This window comes from Lontra canadensis, unplaced genomic scaffold (assembly GCF_010015895.1).
Source record: "Lontra canadensis isolate GAN:19392208 unplaced genomic scaffold, GSC_riverotter_1.0 scaffold163, whole genome shotgun sequence".
NCBI lineage: Eukaryota > Metazoa > Chordata > Mammalia > Carnivora > Mustelidae > Lontra > Lontra canadensis.
Window position 1 is genome coordinate 1,025,386 of NW_022631157.1, and position 27,612 is coordinate 1,052,997.

The 27,612-nt window shown below is 54.7% G+C and overlaps 1 protein-coding gene across 5 annotated transcripts in view; it reads right to left on the minus strand.

Annotated features, from left to right (window-relative positions):
* The window catches only part of KSR1 (kinase suppressor of ras 1), a 141,105-nt gene that overhangs the window by 19,697 nt on the left and 93,796 nt on the right, over positions 1-27,612 (minus strand). For 4 of the 5 annotated variants that reach the window (XM_032845360.1, XM_032845361.1, XM_032845363.1 and 1 more), the window contains exons 3-12: positions 20,083-20,230; positions 15,806-16,265; positions 13,142-13,146; positions 10,381-10,441; positions 6,984-7,067; positions 5,347-5,408; positions 5,142-5,248; positions 3,667-3,835; positions 1,693-1,734; positions 817-871 (exon numbers count right to left, since the gene is read on the minus strand). In XM_032845360.1, the coding sequence (XP_032701251.1) occupies positions 817-871; positions 1,693-1,734; positions 3,667-3,835; positions 5,142-5,248; positions 5,347-5,408; positions 6,984-7,067; positions 10,381-10,441; positions 13,142-13,146; positions 15,806-16,265; positions 20,083-20,230 (1,193 nt within the window). The remainder of the gene's footprint in view (positions 1-816; positions 872-1,692; positions 1,735-3,666; positions 3,836-5,141; positions 5,249-5,346; positions 5,409-6,983; positions 7,068-10,380; positions 10,442-13,141; positions 13,147-15,805; positions 16,266-20,082; positions 20,231-27,612) is intronic. The other variant, XM_032845362.1, reaches the window with a different exon arrangement.

Below are 27,612 nucleotides of genomic sequence, written 5' to 3' on the forward strand. Positions count from 1 at the left end.
CAGTTCGTCAGGGAGACCCTGAGGGCAGGCCACTCTGCTCTCGGCTGGGCAGAGGACTCCCATGGGAGGTCTGACAGAGGGCTCCTGGGCCCGCATCCTTACTGTGACCCACCTGCCTGTGGGAAAGGCAGTCTGGATGCCGCAGAAACAGACAGGAAGCCAAAGACCAAACCCCGTTTCCCTTCTTTGGCCTCGGCCTTCTTCAGCCTAACCTGAGGGCGGTGGGGGATGAGGGGAGGGCAGGAACCACCAAGGCCCATTCAAATCTGATGCCCGGTGCATGGGGTTCTGAACATACACACACGGGACCTGAACTTCGCCTTGAGAACCGGCTGTCACCTCCTAGCTGTGTGACTTCATATAATTTCTTAACTTCTCTGTGGGGGCTTTCGCCTTTAAGGACGCCACCTACTTCGATACCTGCCTTCACCAGATGGGACTGTGTGAGGAGATGGGAATCAAGGGCTCAGCAGAGCTGGACACTGGGAATGGGGCTCCCTAAACAGGAGCTGTTTGTGGTAGGCATCTCTAACTCTAAGTGGCCTTTGCCCACCTCTCCTGGGTCATGAGACTGCCCCAGATTCGAAAATAGCCCTCCCCACATGGACTGCATACGCTGGAGGCTAATAAAACCCTCTGGCCGAGTTCACTGGTCCAGGGAGTGAATGAGTCCACGGAAAACCCCAGCCGGCCAGCTCAGCATCCAGAGCAGGCAGTCAGACACGCAAAGGCGGGGTGGGAGGTGGCCAGGGGTGCGGGTCTAGCTTTAACAAATCCCCACAGAAGAGAAAGAGGACACAGCATTGGGAGGCCTACCGGGTGCTGTCCGCCGCATCAGGGGATGGGACTGCCTGTGGAAATGCCGAAATGTCTGGAGGAAACAAAAAGCCAATGCAAGGCCTGAGACAGAAAATCCTGGACTGACCTAAATACTGTGACTTCAAGACAGGTCTGTTTAACCCAGGAGAAAAACAATTAGCTACAGTCTTTGTCTAAACACACTGAGACTTCATTTGGCTAAATTAAGAATTAAGGTTGCTGATTAAGTACACGAACGCCTGTCACCCTCAGCTGGAGAAATAAGTACTAACCACATAAACTCCTTGAGGGCAGGAATACAGCCAAATGCAAAAGCAGTGCACGTAGTGGGTGTGCAAAACAATTTTTGTGGAAGAGAATCAATGAGATTGAAAGTTAAAGCTGCATTTCATCTCATCGCCAGCAGATGGCGCCAGGCAGCAATGCTCAGGAGGGTGAGACCACAGACTATTCTAAACTGGCTTCCCCTTCTAAGACAGCTTCTGTAAGTAGCTTCCTTGTCAGGATGTAAGGGAAGACATCCTAACAGATGCTTATAAGGCATCGGCAGAAAGGTCTCTCCCTTCGCTCTGCAAAATGGATTTCCGCCACCTCCCCAGCTGTGTGACCCTGGGTAAGCTGCCTGTAGTCTCTGGGTAAGAGGCTGAAGATGACGGATGTCATGGTCCCTCCCAGCAGATCACTACCCCTGTGAAGGGCCCACTCTCAAGGTGACCCACCCTGCTCCCTTCCCAGCTGTTATACACAGTCAGCTCTCAAATAGGTGTATGTGAGACTCAGGCACTCAGAGGTGCCCTGGGAGAGGGTACCCAGGTGGGCGGGACGGAGGGCTCGCGGCATGGGGCAGTTAGTGGGACCATGCAGAGGACTCACCTGGAAAGATAAACTGCTGTCTATGATGAATGAAGTAGGCAGCTTTAAACAGAAGAGGAGGTGAGTCACACACACAGAACAGCAAATGCAGGGGCTTGGCGAGGAGGGGCTGGTTATAGGGTGGGGCTGAGCAGGGTGATCCATGCAGGAAGGAGAAAGGGAGCTGGAAGGAAGCAGGAGCCCGCGGAGCCCCCAGGAGGGAAAGGGCTGGGCCTGGAGGACTTGCCCAATCCATTCGCCTCCCAGGCTTGCTTCTCTGTGAAGTGTGCGTGAGCCCAGGAGGGCGAGATACAAGGGTGAGGAAATAGCGCTTGTGAAAGAGAAGCGGCCCCCACTCCGGCCCCACATCATTCACCTCCAGAGGTGCTGAGGCCTCAGCGACCCGACCTCACCATCCAAAAGAGAACAAAAAACGACCTCTCTTCAGGGGGACAGAAGGGGACGTGCTGGGGGTCTGGATTCGGACACAGTTGTCCTAGGGTAAAACCAGGGGTAGAGACAGCCTTTCCCCAGGTTTATTCTTCGTGATAAACAGAAATGCTCCCCCATGGTACAGAGTAGGTGCACGATAGGCATCATTCCTTCCCCAGGTTCACCAGGTTGGGCCCCAGGCACAGCCATGACCAGCGAGATCACAGATCCTGGCCAGAGTGAGGGCTCTGGGCACAGGACAATGAGGGCCCAGCCCACGGATGTCAGAGAAAGCTGAGAGACTCTGGCTGACATCACAAAATGGACCTTTTCTGTGGCTGTTGTTTTTCAAATAAGGCCTTCCTTTTAGAAAAACCCAAACTAGAAGTTCAGCAAAAGATCCAGTTTCGGAAATTAATGACAGAGCAGAATGTGAAGAGGGAGGTTACTCCAATGGGCTCCAGCTCTGCTGTGGGGAGGGGATGGGTGTGCTCGGGACGGTGCAGGAGAGCCCCAGCCAGGTGCACGTTAAGGCGAAGGGACAGGTGAAAGAAAAGATTCCTACAAAATCTCAGTCTCCCAGCATCCCTGAAAGAAATCCCTGGCACTCTGGTAAAACGGGTCCAGAGAGGCTGCCTGGCCTCCTGCTGGCCACATGTGGCCCCAGCTGAGGGTTGCCCAGCACAGGAAAAGCTATGGCTCTGTCCTCTGAGGCCTGGAGCCCCAAGGGCTGGTGACAGATGGGTCCTGACTTGTCCGGGCCCAGAGTAAACCGGAGGGTCCCAGCGGCTGTGCCTGTCTCCTGGCCACCAACCGAAATACTTGGAGGGCTGAGACCAGCTACAAGGAGCTGCCAGGGAAGCCAAGGCCTGGGCTCATCCCGAAATAGGCAAGCCTTGGAGAGGTGGGACACCCCCAGCCTGGCCGAGAGATGGGGGACCCTGGTCCTACAGAGCATGCTGAGACTCTGTGTCCTCATCTACACAGTGGGAATAACCTAATCCCAACCTCACGGGGTCTCCTGTTTTATGGGAACAAAAGCTCCCCCTTAAGCAGTTTATTCGGATCACCTGAGCAGGTAAGCAACGGAGCAGGTAAGCAGCCGAGCCCCAGAGTCCCTCTCCCAGGCCTTCTGGGCCTGCCCCAGCTCCCTGTGCTACTGGCCATGCTTCCCAAGTGCTCAGAAGCCCTGAGTGAGTGATGCCCGTGACAAGCCGCCCCACACACAGGACAGCAGTTCAGGGATTGTGTCAAGAATCAAGGCTTTATGTCAGACAGAGTTGGCTTTGATCCTGGCTCTGTCCCTTCCATGTTATACAGCTCAGGACAAGGCACTCCCCTTGAACCTCAGTGTCCCCATCTGTAAAATGGGTGTGATAATGTCGTCTACCACAGAGCTCACATCAGGTATAAATACGGTACTGTATTTGGGCTTGGCACAGCACTTGGCCACCAGCAAAGGCTCTTACTGGCCGCAGGGTTTCACCTTGAGCCTGCTGGAGCATGCAGAGAAGGGGCATCCCACCCTATCCTGAAGGCACACAGAAGCCCCGAGGGTGGTACCTGGGAAGTTGAACCTGCTGTCCCGTTGGCCCGGAGAGGGGTTGGGGGGCGTGGTGGCACTGGATGGATTGGATGATGTTGGGAAGGGTGCCGGCGAGGAGGGCGTGGAGGACGTGGTGGAGGACGGGTTGCTGCTGGAGTCCAGGTGGTTCATGGCCGGGGGGTGCTCCTGTGGGACCAGAGACTCCAGAAGTGGGCAGGGTCTGTCACGGCCCTGCCCAGCCTGCCCCTTCCATACCCCAGTGCTTAGACCCCTCCCCTCCCTGCTTGAAAACCGGGAAGTCCGCCCCGGGTCTAATATTCAAGGGGAGGATGGACAGAAAGACCCTCCCCTCAGTGCCCATCCCCTAAAGACTCCTGCTCAGCTTTCTTTAGCGGACTTCCCTGCCGAGGAAGTGTGTCTCGATCTGTGACAGGCTGGACAACGCTGGTCCTGACAAGCAAGTTCAAGAACGTCCCTTCATTAGCCCTCCGACACCCTGTCAACAAAGCCTGATTATCCCCACTTTACACACCAGGGAGCTGAGGCTCAGAGAGGTAAAGGAATTCACCCAAGGTCACAGAGGCAAGAAAGGGGACTAGTTGGGATGGGAGCTCAGCTGTGGTCCTACACCTCTCCACCCCACCTTTCTTCCTGGATGGATGGAATGCCACCATCAGGGGCAATGCAATGACAGGTGGAGAGAGGCTGAGAGAGGACACAGGCAGGCCCATAAGCGCGGACAGCTCTGAAGGCCTCCCCTGTCGGGCAGTAAGACATGCAGCAGCCTTCCAGACTGCACTTTCTGGGTCCCTGGTGTTAATGAGCAGAGCCACTTGCCTCTCTCTTCTCCCTGCCCCAACCTCTACCCAGCCTGGCCCATGCCACAGAGAAGCCAGCAGCATGCCCCTCCGTAGTGAGGCAAGGGTGTGCTAAGCCCCGGTCTGGGGCTGCGGGGAGGCCACTGGCTGCGCAGTCACCAGAGGCTGTCATCCGAGGCCACCACGAGCACAGGCACCTTGCAGACCCCACCATGCACACCTGTGCCTGGGGGCTGCAACAGGCCTCTTAGACTCTCCTTTCAAAAATCTGTGCGGTGGCAGAGGACCCCCGCTCTGGGCCTGACTTTCACTCACGGGGGACCCTGTAAGTTCTTGCTTAGGTCCTCACCTAAAATGGAGCTAACAGCAATATGTGATTTTTAGAACTATTGTAAGGATCAAAAGGATCAATGGGAAAAGTTCCCGACTCAGAGTAAGCGCTCAGGAAACATCCAGCTGCACCGGGGAAGGAGGCCACAGGCACATTAACTACGATTTGGACAAAATGTAAAGTCTACAAAAATGACAAGACCCCTGAGGGCCACCCTCTCTGGCCTTGGGCTGCATGTCCCACCTCCCTGCTGACTGCTGCATTGCAGGAGGAGCCCCAGGGCAGGGGTGGTGGGGGCTTCTCCCGGCACAAGCAGCAGATGGGCAGGCAGCTGTCTGTGTACCTTCTTTGTCAGTGCTTTGGGGAGGGTTCCGAAGTGGGGCTCAGCTGCTCTGTCCACCGGGTTGTTGATGTCTGAGGGGACAGATTCCGTCCTCCGAAGCCTAGGTTCTGTTTCAAAAGGAAAAGGGGGAACCATCAGCAGGGAGCAGATCAAGCTACAGAGAGGTCCACCCGGCCCCAGAGAGCAGAGAAGAGCGAACACTCACGTGGAAGGAAGGATATTCTACAGGCAGGGGCTTCCTTTGTACACTTGTTATGACACTTCAATCTGGGAAAGAAGGCGGCAGGGTCAGTGCACGGAGGGCCACTGGGGTCTCCCGAGGCACGCGTCGGGGGCTCCAGGCACCACCCGAAGCTCCGGGCAGCACTCACTCGCGACTGCCTCGATCTCCACGCATTCCTCAATAAACATTAGCCCCAAAGTCTGGAATATTCCACACCGATCATCCTAGCAGCTGCCGTCTGTAGAGCGGGACATGGTCCCGTGGTGTCTGCCTGACTTCACGGCAAAGCAGTTTTAATTGTACCCATTTTATCTTGCTGGGGGTCACACATCTATTTCTCTTCTCTAAAGAAAAGGACACCCTCCACTCACATTCAGAAAACTGGAGACAAAACCCTGAACTTACAAGAAAGATGAATCAGAAGGAGAGTGTCAATGACCAAGGGATCCCAGGGGTACAAGGAGTGGCCCTTCCCACCATGTTCCAACACGGGACACATGGTCTGATCTGAGGGTCAGCACAAGCCCAAATGGAAAGACCTGGGCCCTCTGTTTGGTCCCGTCTGCTGCACCCTGTCTTGGGGTCCTTGACAATCAAATGGGTTGACACTGGGGCCCTACAACTCTCATACCACGATCGTCAGAGAGCATGGGGCTCAGGGGTCATTCTATGGTCTCCATGTGAAATGCATTGCTCGAAAGGGAGCGGGAGGTCCCCAATTTAAAACCGGGAGCCACAACAGATCTAGACTGGTGGAAAGCTCTGGCATCTCCCTGGTGGTCAGGGGAACTGTCAGGAAAACACAATTTATCCAAAAACATGCACAAGACTGTCACTTCTGGTCTGGTGGGAGCCTAAATGCTTTTCCTACACACACTAGCTCAGAATCTGGCAGCCTCGTAGAGAGAGGACCTGGAATCACCTGCCTAATTGTGAAAATGAGGCCCAGGAAAGAGCAAGCAGCTTGCCCAAGGTCACAAAGCAATGGAGGGGCAGCGATCTGGGAGCAGAAATTCCAGGTTCACCCTCTATGAGCAACAGAGGATGCTCTGCCCCCACGCTGTCCCCTTCCTCGTCCTTCTGCCCCACCAGAAAGCACCATGGCACAAAACAAGAAAGCTACGTTTGTAGAGAAGCAACATTCTCCCTCAACCCTCCTCTTCTGTGAACACCAAGAGCTATCTCTGTTTTCACCTCCACCTGACCCTTCTCCCCATCTCTGTGCTAACATATGAGGCTAAACTTCAGAACTCTGTATAGTTTCCAGAATGGTTCTCCCATTCCTCTCAGACTCTGTACAAGGCACAACACCTAGAACGCTCTTTCTTCCTTGGTCTCTCTGGTAAACTTCTACTCATCCCTCAAAGCCCACCTCTAATTTCCTCTTCTTCAGGAAGTGCCTGGCTCAATGATGCTTCCTTCATCTCCCTAGAGAGGGCTGTACATACCATGGGATGCCAAATGGGATTATAAATAGTAGCTTCAAGAACTCTCAAAGCGGTTCCCATGAACTCTGACTTAACCTAAGGCCAAGGTGAATCACGTAGTAGGACTCTTGCTAAACTACACATTTGGTATTCACTTGCCTCTCCCGTCCCTTCCACCCCTCCATGCGTCACCTGCAGTGCTTGCATTTCACTCCAAACATCATGCTCTTCTGGCACACATGGCAGACCTGGGACAGCCAAGATTTGGTGGAGAACCTGTGGGAGGTGGACACAGGAAAACGCTCGTGTGGCTGGGAGACCAGAGCCTGGACAGGGGATGGCCCCTGGGAAACCGGGGAACTAGGTCCCATCCCAGAGCCACTGGTGCCCTCTCCCAGAGCAGGGGAGGGACACCCAGGCCCACGGCCTGCCCCTGGGCATTCTGAGTTCCCAGCCACAATGTCATCTTTGCCAAAATCCCCAACTCAGTGTGGTCACAGATGCCAGCCCTCTGGCAGTTGCCATCGAGATTACAAGTGCGCATACCGAGCAATTCCCAACATAGGAATCGATCCAACCAACACTCCCACGGGTGGCAAATGAGGTACAGACAAGGTTACCCCCTGCCGTGTGCCTGCAGCAGCAAAAGACTGAACAGCCCATGGTACTGAGATGTGCTGGTGGCTGACGATGCGAAGTACCGTTCAACTACACCACTGGACACCATGAGGCCAGAGAATAAAATAAGAAGGCTCATTCTGTGCAAATACGGGACAACCTCCAAGTTACATTATCGGGGGAAAAGTACAACAAGACTCCTTTTATATGAAGTTCAAATACAGGAAAAAGTAACCAATGAGGACAGAAGTGAACAGGATCCCCTGGGTGGTAGTGCTATGCTCCCAGAGGGCCCGAAGATCAATTTTTTGGAGGGCTGGAATGTTCTGGAGCTTCATCTGGGTGGAACACAGGGGTGTATCCACATGTGAAAATGCACTGGTGCCCTCAGCTCTAAGTAATGATGCCTCCATCTTTACAAGAAAAGAAGCAAAGGATAGGACAGTGTGTATAATACATACCTGTATTTGCTTGGACAGAAATAACTCAAGAAACTGCCAAGACCTGCCTACAGGGGGACCCAGAGGGCTGGGGCAGCAGCAGGAAGGGACCACACAGACACCCTCTATACCTCCTGAATTCTGAACATCTTTCAATCCAAACTAAATCAAAATTTTTAAAAAAACAAAACAAAAACAAAACAAAACAAAAAAAACCCCCACAAAAGATAGATTGGAAGGAAGGACAGGGGTTGAGTGAGTGGTGCCCGGCAGAGATAGTCTAAGGCAGTCCACAGGGTGGGGAGGCCAAAGGGCAGAAAGAACTCACATTTTTTTGGAGGAACAGTTCTTTGAAAGCGGAGTCTATCATAGTAACAATAGAACAAATAGCAACAATATTTGGGGAAGGGTTGGTAATGCATCCATGAGCATGAGCTCACGTGATGCTTACAAGCCCCAGAGAGTTAGGCAGCTCTGAGATTCTTAGTACACAGGCAAGGGAACCAGAGAGGTTAGGGGACTTTCCTGAGGTCACACAGCTGGGATGCTGCATAGGGGGTCCAGACCCCAGGTCCCTGAACTCAGAGCTGCACACCTTCTTGGGGAAACCACTGAGGCAAAGCACAGAGAAAGAGCATGGGCTTTGGGGTCAGACCGCTCCACTGTGAACCCTACCAGCTCCTCTTGGCTGTGGGATGCCTCAGAGCCTCTACAAACAAGGCCCACATGCTCCCCTCGCAGAGACCTGGAGAGCTCACGTGTGCGAATGTGTAGTGCACACGAGCGCTGTCTCTACCCGCCCAACACAGGTGTCCAGGGACTAGGACACAGGCACCCATGTCGCCAGCGTGCCTTGTAAGGAGCCCTAATCCTGTCTCTCTGGGATACACAGCACTCTCTGGGCTTTCATCTCCTCGTGCAAATGGTGGGGATAAGGGGAGCAGTGCTGAGGTGTCTGACACAACCCCCCCTTGGAAATCTTGAAAACAGGGCAAAACAGAAGTCAGGTCTGGGCCTGAGAAGGGCCAGCCAGGGCTGTGGGGTGTGGGGTAAAAGCATCCCCAGACCAGGGAAGGACCATGATTAGACTAAAACGCTAGGCCTTCCTGTTGAGAGAGAGAGAGAGAGAGGCCTGGAACCTGGGTTTAAAAAACCCAGCAGGTATGACTGTGAGCCCAGGACCTGGGTGGGGCAAGGCAGGGCAGCCTGGCAACACTGGACAAGAGGGGTGCTGCTTCCCTGCTTGGGGGCAGCCTCTGGACCTCGCTGCTGCAGGGGGAAGGGAGCAGTGATCTGGGAAGCACATGGGGGCGAGCTGCCACGGCCCCCCAGCCTCTGTGAAACCAGATGCACCCAAGACAGAACAGTGGCCAGCCCATCCTGGTGTCCCTCACACACTGGATCTGGGGCTGGAGTCTGTGCTCACACACCAACACGCCCCAGGGCCTGGAAGGTGAAGCTCGGCTGCGTGACACCCCTTTTCATCCTCAGCACTGGACTGGAAGTCTCATTTGCAGAGGGGAAAATGGAGTCTCCAAGACTAAGATTCCTGTCTGCAGCCGGGCAAACCCAGGCTTCCCTCTTGTGCCCTACGACGATCCCACTGGGGGTGCTGCATACGGAGGGAGGCCCTTGGACCTTCCTGTAAAGGGCCGGTCCCCACAGTGGTGTCACAGTCTCTCTTTCACGAGATTCCGGGGGACGGGGATCAGCCCTGACCAGGCTGCCGAGGGGCCTGGGTGCTGGCCACAGGACTCAACCACTATCTTCCCAGCAGTGTGACCTCAGGCAAATTCCTCAAGTCCTCAGAGCCCCAGCTGGGTCTCCACCTCTGGGCGAGAATTCCAGGCCAGCCTCCCAGGATCCCTGCAGCTGCAGCTCACGGGCTCAGGGGGAGACCAAAGGTCCCGGCAAGTCGCAAAGCTCCAGGCAATAGTGCCCTGTTGTGTTCCCAATGGCCTCTAGCAGGGACAGCCAGGACACAGGCGTCCCGAGGTGCCGTTCTGTGGGCTGTCCAGCGTGACAGACCTGCTGTTTGTGGTTCACACCAGTCTCACAGGTGCTGAGGCCCAGCCCTGGGGCTGGTCCATGTCATGGGCCCACGTCAGCCCATGCCAACACGCACCAGCCACCAGAGTCCCCAGAAGCTGCTGGAAATACAGACTGCCAAGCCGAGAACTTTAGGGACGGGCCACAGGAGTCATGGGCCTAGGTGGTCTCCCACGGGACCTGCAGGAAGCTCCTAGCTCCTTTTCCCCAAGACTTTGATGGTGTTTCTCCTGAGACCCGTGTTTTCCCTCAGCAGATGGAGGGGCAGGGAGGGTCCGGCAAGCCCACACAGCCACTGGTGATGGGCAGGGGCTCCAGGTGGCTGCAGGGCTGTGTTCACAGAGGTGATGGACAGACCGGAGACAAAGAGCTCTGAGAACAGGGATCAGGACAGACGCTCCCCCCTCAATGAAGAGCGACCCCTCAGTGCGGGGCCCCGGCCCATACAGGCCCCCTTCCCATCCCAGCCTTGCTGGACCTACCTGTGAGTCACCGACAGCCCGATATCCCTTCGTACCATCTGTGGGGATCCGTGTGGAAGATCTGCAGGGAAAGAGGCCAGGTCCGGCAGGCTGAGGAGGCCTGTGTCTGTGGCCTTCTAGGTCCCAGATCACAGGCTGTGTGGGGGACAGGACCTACTGATCAGTAAAGGTGTCCCTGAACAGGGACAGGCCAGGTAGACCAATGGGGCGGCCTAGTTACCCTCATGCCTGGCCCTGCTTCTCCTGGTAACATCACTGTCTGGTCTCTACACATGGTATGGAGACCGTCCCCGTGTGGCTCCTAGCTGCTGGGGGAGGCAGCCTTGAGAGGCAAGAGGCAAAGCAATGGTGAGGACAGGAGTCCCCACCAATATCCACCTCCTGTACTCCCGCACAGATGCATCCACAGATCACAGGTTTGCGACGGGTTAATGTGAGTCTCTCGTTTAGTGGGTCAGAGGTCTCTGGCCCTTAGCAGCAGAGGGTTTGAGGCTGGTTAGCCCATCCCGTACCTTTACAGCTGCAAGCACCTTAAGAACTTTGCTCTGAGCACCTCCAGTGCCAGGTCTCGCCAGGCAGAGAGCAAGGTCAAGGTAAAGCTTTCCCACACCCCTACCTGGGCCCATCCCACTGGCTTCTGGAGGGGTCGCACTCACGCCACGAGCTTTGGGGTAAGCATCCTGTCTTCCTGGAGGGCACCCTAGGTCTCCCTGCCCTAATCCTGGGTTCCCCATAAAAACAGCACCCTCTGGGGTTCTGGGTGGCTCAGTGGGTTAAGCCTCTGCCTTCAGCTTGGGTTGTGATCTCGGGGTCCTGGGATTGAGCCCCACATCGGGCTCTCTGCTCGGCAAGGAGCCTGCTTCCCCCTCTCTCTCTGCCTGCTGCTCTGCCTACTTGTGATCTCTCTCCCGAATAAATAAATAAAATCTTTTTAAAAAAGACAAAACAGCACCCTCAGTGTTCAGGCCTTACAGGTCAGGAAGGGGAAGAGTGGTTGGGGGCAACCCCTCCATCTACCAGCAGCCCCCATGTCCCACTGCCTCCTGCCCTGGCCTCCCCACCCTCCTCCGTCCTGCTTCTGCCCTGATTTAGCACTGCCTAGCTCCCCCTGGAGGAGGAGGGGTTCTCAACTGAGTTCTGGTGGGCTTCAGGGGTTCTGAGAAATCCTCTGGATTGCTAAATTTCGTGGGCTTTTCCCTGGAAGGAGGGTTTAAACTTTTATCCAGTTATCGAAAGGAACCATAACCCAGAAAAATCAGGAACTTGGTGCCTGAGGGATCTGTGGCTGTCTCGGGTCCTCGGAGTCAGCAACAACCCCGCCCCCCACTCTGCACCTGTCCCCATATGCTGGCCAGGCATACACTCAGAGCTCATTAAGTGCTGGGTCACTTAATGCCAAGGATCCTATACCTGAGCACATAGAGAAGGGCCAGCTGGAGGTGCTGACTCCTTCTCCCCCACCAAGGGGAGTCTGATCAGGACCAAAGTGCCCCCCGCTACCCGGTGATGATTCAGAAATCCACCAGCACACCACCCTAGCTCTCTCTGGCACATCTGACCTGAGGCTGACCTGTCCCAGTTCCCTCCTGGGACTCACGTCACTGTGAGCAGCCAAGGCCAGCAAAGCACATGGGTCCAGAAGGGCTCAGGCTGCCGGTCTAAGAATCGGACTATGGAAGAATGAGATTTCAACCATATATACCACCTACGGTTGACCTGCAATGTCTGCAGTGTCCGTACAATCGGGGAAGGGAAATAACACATGGGCCAGACACCAAGTACCCTGGATCTAGAGGAAATCCTCACCCTGAAGACCTTGTCTTGCCACTAAGCAAGTAGTCCCACTGCTGCGGTCCCTGCTGTTACAGGGCGGTGGATGGGATGGGTTGTCCTAGGGATATGGGCGCTGGATTCTCCCCCGAGGCTCTGAGGAGGGCCCTGAGGTTTGTGCCTGTGCCCCAGGGAAGGGGCTGTACAGCCTCCCTCCTTGCTTACCCTATGCCCCCGTTGGGGGCCGGCAGCCAACTTCATTTCGGCAGAGCTCCGGACTCCTATCCTGTCCCCACCGCCCCCCCCGCCCCTCACCCACAGCTCCGTCACTGCGCTCAGCCAGCTCAGGATAGGACAAAAATAAATGGCTCTTTCACTCAGGCCCAAACCAGACGTCTCTGTATTTGCACAGAGATGATCCAAAGCAGACCCCAGAGCCAAGGTCTTTGCCCTCTGCTCTGACTCAAGAAAGAAAAGGCCCACAGCGCAGCCCAGTGCAAGACCTGCATCCAGCCTCGAGGTGGACAGGTAGAGAAAGGCACCCCCCCATCTCTTGGGGCCTCGTGTAGAGTCAAGCCACATTCCTGTCTCTGGGTTGCCTCTCTCCTGAGAAGAGGGGTGCCCATACATCAGCTAATATCCACCTACACCAGACTGATGGCCGCGTGCCTCCACATGACCGCAAAAGCCCAGCATACAAGGCTCCCTGCCAGAGGTCACCTGTGGGGATGGCCAGGGACAGAGAGGGCCTGAGTGGGAACTGTCCACAGCCCATGATGCTCTCCAGGCCCCTGGTTCACAGACAGAGGCTCCTGGCTGGGCGGAGGCCACCTGTCCTAGAGCTACTTCCTGAGGCGATCCCAGCACCTCCGCTTCTAGACAGTGGAAAGGCTGGAGTGGGCTGAGGGTCAAGGAAATCCACCCCTGACGGGGACGGCGACATAAACACGATTCCCGGGTGGCAGAAGGGATGAAAATGAATCACTCTTACCAAACCTGCAGGAGACAAAAAAGAGAGAAAGTGGCATGACATCACTATGCTGTCTCAGCATGTTCCCCAGAACCTTCCCCCTTGGGAGGGAGCAGGCGACATGCTCAGGTAAGGGCTTCAAGCCCCTGGTGCATGGGGCCAGGCCGGCTGTGTGATTGTAAGGACGGTTCCTCAATGGAAAGGGCTAGAAGTTCCCGCCAGGGGCACTGGAACTACCCCTGTGCTGCGTGCTTCCTATGTCAGCTTGTCCAAGTCTCACCAGCCATGCCAACTGGTAGGGTTCACTCTGCTTCGCCACTGAGCAAACAGCCTCACAGTCTCCTGAGGTCAAACGCCCACAAGCAGGGACACACTGCCCAGACTATGGGGGCATAGTCTGCGGGGAGGGGGAGGGGTGCTCAGGGTCCAGGCAGGAGAAGGGGATGTGGATGGAGCAGGAGGATGAGGAGAACAGTCCTGAGAAGAGCGAGGGGGCCCTCAAGAAGGGCCAGGTGGGGACATGCCCCAAGCAAGCCTCCCCAGGGGGTGCTGCTATCCCAGCGACAAAGAAAATGAGGGGAGCCCCAGACCACTTGGTCTGCCCTCTGGGCTCACTGAGAGCAGCAAGATAGCCTGAGTGTCCATGTCAGTGCTAGCCCAAGTGGCTCTGTGTGGACCTGACTCAGAATCCCAGGGTGAGGCCCAGCTCACCAGCTATGGGGTCACTTGCCTGAGGGTCTGTTCTCCACCCAGAGCCCAGAATGAGACCACAGCCCTTCTGACGCTCTTCTCAGGGGAAAACGAGAAACAGACGCACCGGCTTTACTCACTAAGATGACCTCTGATTACCCATGTCCTGTGTCCTCACAGTAGTTACACTGTGCTCTCTGGGACAGGAGGACCCAGAAGGGGAAGAAGGCTGCGGCCCCTTCTGGAGGACTGGGGGAGACGACCAGGCCCCGGCAGGACAGGCTGATGAGGAGGGGCACGGCACGTCACAGCACAGATTTCTCTCCTTGGGTGATGTATACTTAAAACCATCAGAGATGTCCAGCGCCCATCCCATAGGGGACCCAGGACAGCCTGTACTGGGACATGGGGAGCAAGCCTACTCAAGACCAGAAAAGGAGAGCCCATGTCAGAAGAAAAGCCAAGTCCCCGACCCTCAGAGGTACAAGAAGGTAGGAGGCACCCAGAGAGGACTCCCTGCTTCCCCTCTGCCCTGCCCACGAGAGTACACTGGTGAGGGCAATTCTTATAAAAGCAAAACCAATAGTGACCTGAAGGTCTGTCAGAAGGGGAGGAGATAGTTAAACTACAGATGCAATGAGATGAAGAAGTTAAAAAAATGAGGTAGTTTGAATAATTATAGGTATATACAAAATTGATAATCCGGCTGGCTCTGCGAGGGGAATGGGGTGACTGAGGAAAAATGGTGGGGAAACTGCACACTGTCGGCCCCTCCAAGCTACAAGAGCTATGAAGCTTCTGCGTCTTGGACCATGTCACCATTAGTACCTGTTTAAGTACCTAGGTTAAGAATGTTTTTTATGGGGGCGCCTCGGTGGCTCAGTGAGTTAAAGCCTCTGTCTTCAGCTCGGGTCATGATTCCAGGGTCCTGGGATCGAGCCCCGCACTGGGCTCTCTGCTTAGTGGGGAGCCTGCTTTCCACCCCCCTCTCTCTGCCTACTTGTGATCTCTGTCTGTCAAATAAATAAAATCTTAAAAAAAAAAAAAAAAGAATTTTTTTAATGTAAAAGAGTAAGATATTTTAAGATGTAAAGTCATTAAGTTCTTAGATATCAAGGTAAGTGGAAAAAAAGCCACCCAGGTTGGGGCACCTGGGTGGCTCAGTCGGTTGGGCGTCCAACTCTTGGTTTCAGCTCGGGTCGTGATTTCAGGGTCGTGAGATCGAGTCCCGCGTCAGACTGTGCTCAGTGGGGAGTCTGCTGGGGATTCTCTCTCCCTCTCCCTTTGGCCTACCCTAGCTTGTGTTTGTGTGCCTTCTCTCTCTCTCAAATAAATGAATAAATCTTCAGAGGAAAAGAGACAGGTTCTAGAACAGAGTACATGATATCTGATAATCATGAGACGTTCCAGCCAGATATTCTAGTTCTCCCCATCTGGGTACACAGGAGAATGACATTTCTTGGTTCCTTTGTTTGGGTGGAGCCGTGCATCGTGAATGGAACTTGCAGGAAAAAGCACGTGATTACCAGCATGTAACGTTGAAATTCTTTTTTCCTCTGCAGAAGGTTCCAGACAATGTTCCACAAAGTGGCTGTTCTGTCAGCCTGGGACCTGGAGTGAGGCCCACCCACAGTGGGCAAGTTGCATGAGCAAGAAATCAATCTTTCTTGTTTTAAGACCCGGAGAGCTAGGGGTTGTTACCGCCGCGTGACCCAGTCTATCCTGACTGATGCATGGTACCAGTCCGAGTGCGCGCGCGCACACAGAAAGAACCTAGCAGGCAGGATTCAGCCCAAAGTGCTAAAGAAGCCCGGAGTGTGGTCTGAGACACCGAGGCACTGTTCACTTCGCACCCTTCTAGGTTGACTGATTTTTTTTTTTTTTTTTTTTTTGGTCCTTTGAAAATAAAGCCCGCACTCCCTTTATGATGAGAAAACTGTGAACAGAACTTCCGTGGGGCAGCACACTGAGCACCAGCCTGGCAGGAACACTCACCTCATCGGGGAGACCTCGTCGATGCGGTTCCCCAGCTGAGACTCATGGGACTTGCTCCGGGTGAGCGTGGGGAAGCTGGGCAGCAGCTGAAAGACCTTGCGGCTGGGCGGCGGCGGCGTCCGCGGCGGCTTCAGCTTGGTGTGCCTTCGCAGCTGGGGTGTGGTCGGGGGCGTGATGAAGCTGTGCAGGGCCCGGGGGGTCAGCCGGCCGCTGGTGTGCAGGAGGACACAGGTGTCCGAGAGGCCCTCGCAGGAGCCCGGGACCGGGGAGTCCGAGGTGGGCAAAGCGGACACAGACACGGAGCGTGGGCCCTGGGTGCTGCCGCCCATTCTGCCCGGCGGAGCGCCCCCTGGCGGCCAGGGCAGGCCAGCTGGCAAGACGGTGTCCGCAGAAGGCCCTGAGCCGCTTTCCCGCCGGGCATCCAATGAACTCCAGCCTGAGTCCTCTTTGTGCTCCCCTCCTGTGGGCCAAGAAGTCGAGTCACCGAGGGTCAGAGCTAGAGGGACTTACTAGCTAGCGGTGAGGTGGCCAGGGCCCCAAGACGGTAACACCTTGCCCAGGGCTGCCACAGCCCCCTCCCAGTCTTTATACGGGCCTCTCGTGCACACACATCACCTCCCATGTCATCTGTGACTCTGAGGCCATGGGCTCAGATACTACTGTGCCCATTTTATAGGAAACAGAATGGCTCATCCAGAGTTCTTGCTGGCAGGTCTGTGGGGAGCAAGCCGGGGAACCCAACCCCAAAACGGGTGACCTTAGAGAGGGAAGTAGTAACTGATCTTGAAGAGGCAGGAAGGGGAAGCTGGGGTGCTCAAAGGGGATAACTCCGTATCAAGAAAATTCAAACACCGGGAAAGGGGGCGTAGTAACCTTTCCCGTAGCCCCAGGAATTTGCTAGGAAAGAGATCCAGTTCGAAGACCATCAACAGCCAATTCCTTCAGAGAGGAGCCCGGGACTTACGGCTGCCCACACAGTGGACCCCTTGAGGCTCTGGGCAGTTCCAACTCAACGGCTCAGTCTGTCCATTCATTCGAGCTTATGCTGGAGGCCGGGTGTCAGGCCATGAAAAAAGGCATCCACTGTGCTCAAAAGTCCAAAGAAGAGGACAGCAGTGTGCTGAGACAGAGATGCCCAGGTCCTGAGGGAGCACGGAGGAGGGGGACCCTAACTAGCCTGGAGGTCGGGGGCTTCCTAGAGGAGGCAGCACCTGGCCTGCACTGCATGGAGAAGGTGAAGCAGGGACACGAGGCAGAGGAAATAGCACATGCAAAGGCACGGAGCACACGGCGGCTTCTGGTGACTACGGTGAGTTCCTCATGCCTGGAGAGGTCAGGATGAGCCAGAGAGATGCAAGAGGCCTCCTCAGGAGGTCTCGGAGGCCTCACAAAGGACTTTAGGTTGAAGCTTATAAAGAATGGGGAGATACCAAAGGTCAGGGGGCAGGGAGAAAGCAGCCCATCTACAGGGACCCCTTGGTGCGAAAGGAAAAGACACCGTCCTTATTTCACCAGTGAGGGGAAAGTACGCGAAGGTAGGTGTTGACTCAAGACAAAACAGACTTCTGCAGTGGAGTTATTCCACGTCGTGCTTTCTCCCCTGTCTCACTCAGTCTTCCCAGCACGTCAGGGAGGCCAGGAACACTGACGAGGTCAGGCGGCTAAGCATGAGTGGGACGGGAACAGCGCCCTTGGTCCCGACCGCTGCGCTAGGCCTCCTTCCTCAAGGCTGTCTATCCTAAACATCCCACAAATATGGCCCGGCCTGCTGAGCTACAGAGCTCTCTGTCATCAGAGGTGCTCCGGCCCAGCCCGGACAGCCATTTATCCGGGACGGTGGAGAGACAATGGCCTTCACAATGCTCAGGGGCTCTGCACATGTCCTCCCTCCTCGAGGACCCTTCTCCCTATCTCACTGCCTCGGACTTTCTCCTCAGGAATCAGCTCCATGGAGGGAGTGACTCAGTCCATGTGTTCCTTGTGTTTGCTCTTGTAGAACCTGCAGCCACAACTGTGACTTAGAGACTGGCCTCCTAGAGGCTCTGGCCTGGCTCTCACTGAGGGCACGGAAGAGCGAGTTCCACCTTCCCTGTGCAAATGTGCCCCCCAATGAAACGAGTCCCAGGCTCTTCCCATTGCCCACTGGAAATCTGCTGCTCTGAGCCGCCCAGGGACGGCACATGGGTCTTGATGCACATGCCAACACCAGTTAAACGGCAGTGGCTCTCGAGAAGGACGGGAGTCCCTTAGTAGGAAGGGCTGGGTAGTGATGAGACATGTGCTATGGACGAGGGACATGAAACATCAGCAGAGATCATCGTCTTTGTTCACCAGCCATCAGCGAACCATTCCTCACTTGCCTTCCTGAAGACCAGGGGCCTCAAAAGGCAAATGTGTTCAACATTTTCCATGACCCCGCAAGCCCAATTCTGAAAAGAGCTCTAATATATGTCAGGCTCTGGTCAAAGCGCTTGACCTTCGCTCATTTCATCCTCACAACAACATGATGAGAGAATGCTATTATGACCTCCACTGTACAGATGAGGAAACTGAGGCACAGTGGGGGTGAAGTCACAGACCAAGGTCCCGTGAGAGTGTTGGGCCCAGGCACATGGATTCCGTGGTCCATCTTTAACCACCACTAGACTGCCCTCCCCAAGGCCTGTTAGTTGCAATAAAGACTTTGACCACGTGACCTAAGAGGCAAGGTGATGGCAGTACCCAGCTGGTCCCCAGAAGGCCCCCGCTGGGCAGACTCATTTGGGTAGAGTGTGGCCAGGACCCTCTTGTGGACACAGGGTCCATAAGCTAAGACCAGATGAGAAGGATGTGGAAAAGACCTTATCTTCCCCCAGAGGCCTCTTCCAGGGCAGAGCAGAAAAGTTCCCTCTGAGGAAGAAACCCAGCTCTGGGGCACGCCCGGTGTGGGACCCCATGCCTCTGATGCTTTAGCCACAAGAGGCGCTCCCCACCACCACTGAGAAAGGTGTTACCATACACAGGCCAAGTGCCTGGCTTCATAAATTAGCACTTAATGAGTTGGTGATCCCCCTAGCTTGGCACCCAGGACGGGCCGTCACCCTCCCAACACAAACAGGTCACCACCCTTCCGAGTGCTGGCTCCTTCACCGTTCTTTTACCACTCAGGCTTAAGGAGGGAAGGCCGACAAGTTACCCACCCTGGTCCAGCTTGGGTGGCAAGTACTTCTGAATTTCCCCAATGTGAAAACAAGCTAGTCAATCACAGAGACTGGGGCTGGAACCCCAGCTCTGCCACCCAGTGCTGTGTGTCCTCGGCAAAGCCCTTTCCTGAATCCAGGCTCAGTCCCCTCTGTAAAATGTGGGCATGAGAATGCGGACTAGGTCCCTCAAATGTTTATTCTTGGACCCCTGCTGGGAGGCCTGGCCTATTGAGGTCTTCGGAACTAAGCGGAGCACTCCATACGGGGCTCTGCGTTCAGAGGAGAACTTGGGACAGTGGGGTCCGGGGGGGGAAAAAAAATCAAGCCCAATCCTCTGTGGGGGGAAAAATCAAGCAGAATATAAAGTTCAGTAGCTTCCTTAAGCCTCAGGCAGCCAGAAATAAGACAGGTGGCTCAGATCATTAAAAAATGGGACTAATTCCTTTCATCAGGTTCACTGTAAAGTCTTCTCGGTGTGGTGGCAACCTGAAATCATGACATTTAAAGCTTCCAAGGCAAGATTTAAAAACCCTGGAAATAATTCCCAAGGAACTCCTTGTAAATCCAGGATGACACACTTTGCCTGGGGCAGCCATGCACACACTCACAGCTGAAACATCACACAATTTCTCTCATCGTACTTCTGCCTTCTGAGCACACAACCAGCAGCTGGTGGAGACAGGAGAAAGCAGGGAGCAGGCTGGGGGTGAGGTGAGCCCAGGTGGGGAGGGGGCTAGAATGCAGGGAGCCGAGGGAGGGTTCAGAGCCCCACGCATGTGCTCAAAAGAGGGGAAATCACACAGGGCCCACCCAGTGGACCAGACTAAGGTCTCTGATGATAGTAAACGCTTCCCTGGGTCCTTCCTAGCCAGAGCAGTCGGGAGGCAAAGCCTCTATCTCAGATCAGACCAATCACACACACTCTGGCCTTTCCAAGCTGCCCCAGAAACCCGGGGTCACACTCACCCCACCCCCGTCAGTGGCCCCAGGGAATCAGGATAGGCCTGGAGAGGGCAGCCTGGTGTTCTAAACTGGGTGGAGGAAGAGGGAGCTGACGGGGCTGGCCTCCACACTGGGGAGGCCGGTCCTACCTACCCAGACCTGTCACTTTCCGCAGGCAGGCAAGGGCGTACTGCAGACGGCCACACTCCTCGGCACTGGCCCCGTAGCGCCGAAGCGTCTCCTTCACCTTGACCTCGTTCATGTCCAGCAGGGCATCCAGCGTGAGCTCGCTGAGGATCTCCTGAGGGAGCACAGAAGGGACAGACGGAGAGCTGGTGAGCACTCAGGCCGGCCCTGGCGCCCTCCTCAGCCTCTCTGTGGCCTGGGCTGGGCTCCTCCGCTGAGTGGCAGGGACCAGGTGCTGGCAGGCCGGCCTGCGGACCAGAAGCCACCACTTGCGAGAGGACATAGGCAGCCAGCTCTCGCCCCCACCCCCAGCGCTCCCAGAGACAGCAGCTGAGCTTGGACGCTGGAACTCCAGGGCTGGGGTGGGGGAAGGACAGAAAAAACAGCCAAGTTACGATGAGGGCACGTTGCCTGCTTGTTTCTTTTTGTGCCTCTGGACAGAAAAATGACGAATCACGACAACTTTTGAGAATGACAAACTTCAGACAGAGATAGCCCTTTGAAATTCTGCTGTATCTGAATTAGACAAGATAGATTCCAAATAAAACTGGCTTAAGGAGAGAAGGATTAAAAAGAATGAACCCTCACCAAGCACCGTCCAGGACCTTGCAACCTCGCCTTATTTAATACCCAGTCAAAACCTTTCCAGGGTTCAAAGCAGCAGAGAGGAAGGGAGAGACAGAGGTGTGACAAGGACTCTATGTGACTTCAAGGATGGAGGCCCCACATGAGAAAGGACGCAGGGGGCCTCCAGAACAGAGTGGCCCCTGGCTGACCTGCAAGGGAAAGGGAGCCTCAGACCTACAGGCAGAAGGGACTGGCTTCTGCCAACAACCTGTACGCACCTAGACGCGGCTCCTTCCCAAAGCTTCCAGATAAAAGGCCAGCCTTGCTGACACCTTAAAATCTTGGGCCCGATGAGATCCTACACTGGGAAGCTAGCTGAGCTGGCCTGAGCCCCTCTATCTCCTTCTCCTCCTACAGAACTGTGAGCTAAGAAATGGGGATGTTTTAAGATGCTGTGTTTGTGGTTATTTGTTATACAGCAACAGAAAACTAATACAGAGAGGGAATATTTGAATCAAGGCCTGACTTCAAAGCTTGTGCTCTTTCTTCTCTCATCAAGGAGGAAGGAAATCCTTCCAGCTCTGACCACTCTGAGGCACGTGGGATACCCAGGCTGGAGCAAACACACGGAAAGATGGCATGCGTCTCTGTCCTCCAGTGACTGACATTAAAAAACAAAAAACAAAAAACAAAAAACAAAACAAGTCATTGCAAAGCAATATAATATGGCTTAGCGCCATAAAGAAAGCTCCAAGAGCTACCTGATGGGTGGCAGGGAAGGGAGGGTGGGATTGGGGATCAGGATTTTTCTTCTTCTTTTTCAGCCCCTTTCTAGATTTTCTAGATATTCTATGTCAGGGAAGGCCACACATCCCACCTCAAATGATTCACATAAACTTGTAGTTCTTCAGAATCTAAGCTCATTTTCATTGATGTCAGCAAGCGGTGTGATTTTCTTCTACAAGAGGTATTGTCCATTCATGCTGCTGTAAATCGTAGACTCAGGCATCGACACTGAAGCTGACAGGAGATACTGGCTGTGAGTCCTTAGAGCAATAGTCTGGGGGGTTTTTGCGATGCTGGTGGTGGGGGACCCCGCTGGGGCCTGGGGTCTTGCCATATTTCACACCCCCGCCCCGTGTCTTGTCTGTATATTCTTCGATCTCCAGGACCGTGGACAAGAATCTCCTAGCTGTTTAGAGCATTCACATTGAAATTTGGAAAAATAGATACGAAATATGCACCAAACAGCTCATCATTGACTGGACAAGCCCTTGGTTGTCAGAAATTCTTCCAGATGATAAAACAAGAACATCACAGGAAACCGCTGGTAACAGCACAGACAGGAGACTGGTCAGATAAATGTCCCCAGCAAGCAGCTTTGTTTAATCCATGTGGTTCCCTTTATTGGCCTCTGAGGCACTCTTCATCAAAATGCAGTTTTGACATCTTTCCCCTTCCCTCTACTGTGAAAACCGATTTGGCAATATTGTCCCAAACCAATGGCGGTGACGTTGACCTTTACACACCTGCACGAAACGACCCACCACCCTGCCCTGGAGTGTCCTCCATGCTCACCAAATGTGTATCCCCCCAACCGCCGCCCCCCCCGTGATGACTCAGCAGTTCTCCAGAACAGAGATTCAGAGACAAGCCTAGAAACCCAAATCCCCAAATTATCATGCAAATAGGGATTTTCTTCCTTCCATTCGGTCTTTCTATTCCTCTCCTCCCCACCCACACCAAGTTTCCACTTCTCAAACAAAGTAAGTTCGTTTATTATGACAAACCACCTGCCAGGACAACGTGCCCAGTACCCTGCATACTCTCGCAGCTCAACACAATTCAGCCAAGGACGGGTGAGGTGCACCTGCCGGAGTCCCAGGGACCTCAGGCAGGGCAATCTAAGGAACTCCACTCCTACCTGTGTGGGATCCCAAGCTCCTTCAATTATTCCCCCCCTCCCCCCACTGCCATTCCTCAACCTGTCACAGGCTTGGGAGGCAACAGCTACCCTGAGGGAAAACAATTTTTTTCAAAGTAAATTAAAGGAATTAATTTCTATCTGCCTTCTGGAAAAAAAGTAAAACCCCAACTACACTATGAAATGGAAATTCTTTGTTCTTTATTGAAGTAAAGTAACCACCTAGGAAAGAGAAAGAATACATTCAAATTCATTCCTTTAAAAAAAAAAAAAAAAAAGGAAGAAAAAAGATACTCCCTTCAAGCTTCGAATTAGTGGAAAGTTTCTCCCATTGCCAGGAGGCTTCATGGATCAGCCCACAGCACAGGAAGGAGGCAGCAGAGGCCACCTTCCTTCTCCTCTGCTCTCTTTATGCTCCATTTTCAAACCAGGGGTCAGCGAAGACAAAACTGGGGGGGGAGGTGGGGGGACTGGGACAGAAGAGCCAATCCAGGGTCCCACTTACAGTTGAAGCTGCTGCCCCCTCTCCCAGGACAGGCCTTCTCGAGGTGTGAAGAGCACACGTCCGTCTAGGACATGAGAGTGCTAGCACACGGTCACGGTCGTCATTTCTGACTGCTCCTTCCATCTCCGAACCCCTACCCCCTGCTACAGAGTTGGATCACTGCAGTGGGGAGAAGGACCACTCCACTCTACCTAAAAGCTGCAGCCAAAAAAGCTATCTACACGTCAGCCCGTCAGCCCGTTACCTGGAGGAGTAGGGTTTCAAATACACAAGCTTCAGGGCGGGGCCATGGGAAGACTCGAGACCAGTGAGGATGTGGCCCTCCCATCTGTCTTTTATTAGAGACAAAAGTAGTAAAGACACTTCTTTACTGGACAGAAAGCCAACAGCAGCCAGGTCAATGCTAATCAGAAACCCACCCTCTGCCTTCGCTCAGTGTTGGGGTCTGAGGGGAGGCAATGGGAGGGTTGTCAGATCTCACTATAAGGAAATCTGGGGGTGCCTGGGTGGCTCAGTGGATTTGGTACCTGGCTCTTGATTTTGGCTCAGGTCTTGATCTCAGGGGTTGTGAGTCCAAGCCCTGCGTTGGGCTCAGTGCTGGGTATGGAGCTGGCTTAAGACTCTCTCCCTCCCTCTGCCCCTCCCCCTCACTGCTCTCTCCCCCTCTTTCGAGAAAAGAAATAGAAAATAATGGAAAAAAAAAATCTGGATCTTTATCTTAAAATAGCTAATTTGGGGCACCCAGGTGGCTCAGTCAGTTAAACGTCTGACTTTTTAGCTCAGGTCATGATCTTGGGGTCCTAGGATAGAGCCCCACACTGGGCTCTCTGCTCAGCGGTGAGTCTCCCTCTCCCTCTCCCCTTGCTCGTGTTCAATCTCTCTCTCTCTCAAATAAATAAGTAAATAAAATCTTAAATAAATAAACAAAATAGCTGATTTTCAAATGGTAGCAACCAATGCAAAGCTGTGCACACCGACCACACCTCTGAGTCCCACGGACCCCTGAGCCAGGAGACCCTGTGAGAAGAATGGGACACCTTCCCAGGTTCTGTCTGATTAGCAACTTCTAAAGTTTCATTTCTGTAGGCAAATGGGGAAGGAAAGCAGCCCTGCGGCAGATGCCCTGGGCACCACGGCTGGGGTGGCCTGGCCTTCTCAGTGAGGTGTCGCATGCTGGCCCTGGGACCCCACCATGAAAACAAAGTACCTGGGCTTTTCAATGCCTACAAGTGATCTCGGACCTGAAGCTAGTTCAGTCAAGGTGGGGGAAGTGCCTGCGGGGTAGGGTTTGCAAGCGTGCTGGAACCAGGGGAACCCATATACAAAGAAAAGGCAGCCCCCCTCCCCCACTTCTCAGCAGGACCTCCAGCTAGACGATGGTCCGGCTGGGTGAGTGGCTGGGCAGGCCTGCTATCTCCTCCAGCCGAGGCCTTATGCAGCTCAGCAACCCCGACCTCACACACGGATGTCATCTGCCACCCACAGTGACAGGCCCGGCTGAGGTCAAGTTAGAAAGTTCTTTCAGACCACCTGCAACTTCTCCGGAGCATCTCCACCTGGAAAGCACTTTAGGGAATGAGCCCCACTGGCTGCTGCGGGTTACCTCACACGGCCACCGACGAGCAGGAAGTCGAAGCTGCTCTGAAGCCCCCCTCAAGCCCAAGAGGCCCCCATGGTCCCAGGAGGGCCTCCTGAGAGGGGGTGAAGACTGAGAGTCCATACTGCTTCGAGAAGAATTCCCACCCCGCCCATCCCAGCTTCTGTCAAAAAAGAAACCGTGAACTAGAAACCAAGAAGGGAAGACAGGGCTGCCCAGCCAGTGCAGGGGACCCCAAGCCCTGGTTCTAGCAAGGTTCTGGCTCACACCTGAACACAGCAGTGGGGTGGCAAGAACCAGGGACAGAGCCAAGAACTCTGGAGAACACTGGCTCCCGGCCAGTTCCTTCAGGTCCTAGTTTATGTCCTCCAGTAGGTGACAGGCGGCTCGTCTTCCTGATGACCATCAGACAGGAGGGTTGGTGGAGGGCCGAGGTCACTCCCGGTCTATGGTGATTCACCTGCCGGTTCCGTTCTCTAGAGCAGGAGTCTGGGATGGGCCACGCCAAACACAGCTATACCCTCCCCTCAGCAACTGGCTGCAGGTCACGTCAGGGGCCAGGCTAAGGATCAGATGGCATCCTGGGACTTACCAGCAGCCACGGGGCTGCCTGGCATCTATACTTAGAAACCTGTGCCGGTGGACACGGAGAGCCATCCACACTCGCCATGATCAGTCAGGAAGGGGGATGCCAGGGGCTCCAACACCTGTGCGCGGGCCATGTACAAAAACCCGGGCAGCTCCAGGCAGAATTCCAGTGAAGGCTGGGATTAAAGGAAGGCCAAGAGGCAAACCCACACCTTTTGTTTCTAGTTAGCCTTCTGGTCCCAGAGCAAGGGATGGGTCTGTGCTTCCAGCTCTCCAGGTCCGTTTGCAGAACCCAAATTTCTTGGGTGCAGGCTGTCCCCCAACCCCCCACTTCCATGGCTGCGGGTTAATGAGAGGGCCGGAATTATTCACCACAGATGCTCCCCTGGGACTGGTCACACCAGAGAGGCCAGAGGTGGACCCCCAGAGCCCTGTGGATGGGGACACAGACTGCTACACTCCTCTGAGGCCAGGAGGGCAGCTGGGGAAAGAGAGGGGAAGAGCAAGGTTGCTGTTCTGGCAGCCCAGGTGGGGAGCCTACATGCCTACAGCTGGGAAGGCAACACCTGCCAGATGTTCCTCCCTGCCCTCTGTCCATGGCTGGGGCTGAGAGAGAGGGACAGTGAGACTTGGGAGATAACAGTTGGAAATTCTGGGAGGCACAGGTGGGGCTGAGGCAGTGAGGGCCTGGATTGGGCAGCCTTCCAGGGTTTCCATGGCAATCAACAGACAACTTTGTCACAGGGTACTGGCTCGGTCTATAACCAGTCCTGGGTCCAGTCTCCTCCTATCTCAGTGCTAGGAAATGAGAAATACCCACTCCCCGGAGAAGCCAGCCACATTGTGGAACACTTCTCTCCACTACCTCCAGCCGGACAACATAGTAAAGGAAGGGCCAGATCTGCTCACTGGAACCCCCATGATCTTGGGCCAGTCCCTACCCCTCTCTTGGGGTCTGGTCTCATCATTTGTAAAATGAGTGGGTTTGGCTGAATTAGATTGGTGGCTGTCAACCTGGCTACACCCTGGTATTACTGGCAGGGTTGGGGGAGAGGGGTTGGGGGGGTATGCTTTTAAAAAGGATCCTGATGCTCACATTTCACCTCAGACCAATCAAATCAGAATTGCTCAGGTGGGGACCATGAGAAGAGATAGGCTGCAGGGCCTTAAGTCTGGCTAAAGTAGCCCACGGCAGAAGGTGTCTGAGAATGCCCAGAAGGCAGGTCTGGCCAGGGGGAGGGGAGGGCTGGGCCCTGGGGTTGACAGCTGCCTGTCTTCTCATGAGGCCCACACTCCTTCAACTCAACCCCAGCCTAGCCCAAGCTCCCAGATGTCCCAGAGGAGGTCTGTGCCTGCCTGCCTCCCCTCTATAAGACCGGGTGGGGGCTTGGAGACTGGGGAGCCAGGCTGGAATCCTCAGGGAGTGGCTGTCTCTGGCCTATGCATTTGTACATCTGGGCTTAAAAGCCTCAGAAAGCTGGGGCAGCGGTGGGGTAAGGTGTGGAAGAGGAGGGATGCAAGTCAAAGGAGAGAAGCCAAGGAGGAGGTGGAAAAGGGCAAGTGATGAGCATTTATTATGCATCTCCTAGGGGCCAGGTGCCCTGCTAGATGAGTTACAGAAGGCAACACTCACAGTCCTCCTAATATTCTGAGATGGGGGATAAGGTTCAGAGAGGGCAGGTAACTTGCCCGAGATCACACAGCCTGACTGGGAAGACTGAGGCATGGCCACCTCTTCCTATTCCCAGCCAACTGGCCCTGTCTGCGCTGGTGCCCTCTGATCCGCTCTATCAAGTGAGCTCTTTTGCCCAGGGCAGAGTACACTCGGCATCATAGGTCACAGCCGGTTTGCCTGGCTCCATACCCACCCCTACCCCTGTGCCGAGCTTAGTTGACCTCTGGCTGTGGGGTTAAAAGGACCTGCTGGTGGCCTCCCATGGTCTTCTCCCCCACATTCCCTTCCAAGGCCCTATGTTCTCCTCATGCCCTCTGGAGGACACCCGTGCTTCCTAACGCCACCTGGGACAGGATTTCCAGTTTCTGGTGGTGTGGGCTATCACCCCAGGGGCTGGCCCCACCTTCCTGGAGAGCCTGTCTTATGTCTCCCGTGAGCCCCAACGTACCTAGAACAGGGATTGGCAAGCTTTTCCTGAACAGAGAGGGAATGATCTTCAGCCTTGCAGGCCATATGGTCTCTGTCAGAACCATCCAACCTTGCCGTTAGATCCCAAAACAGCCAGGGACAAGATGTCAACAAATGGGTGAGGCCACATTCCAGTAAAACTCTGGACGCTGAAGCCTGAGTGTCCTATCATT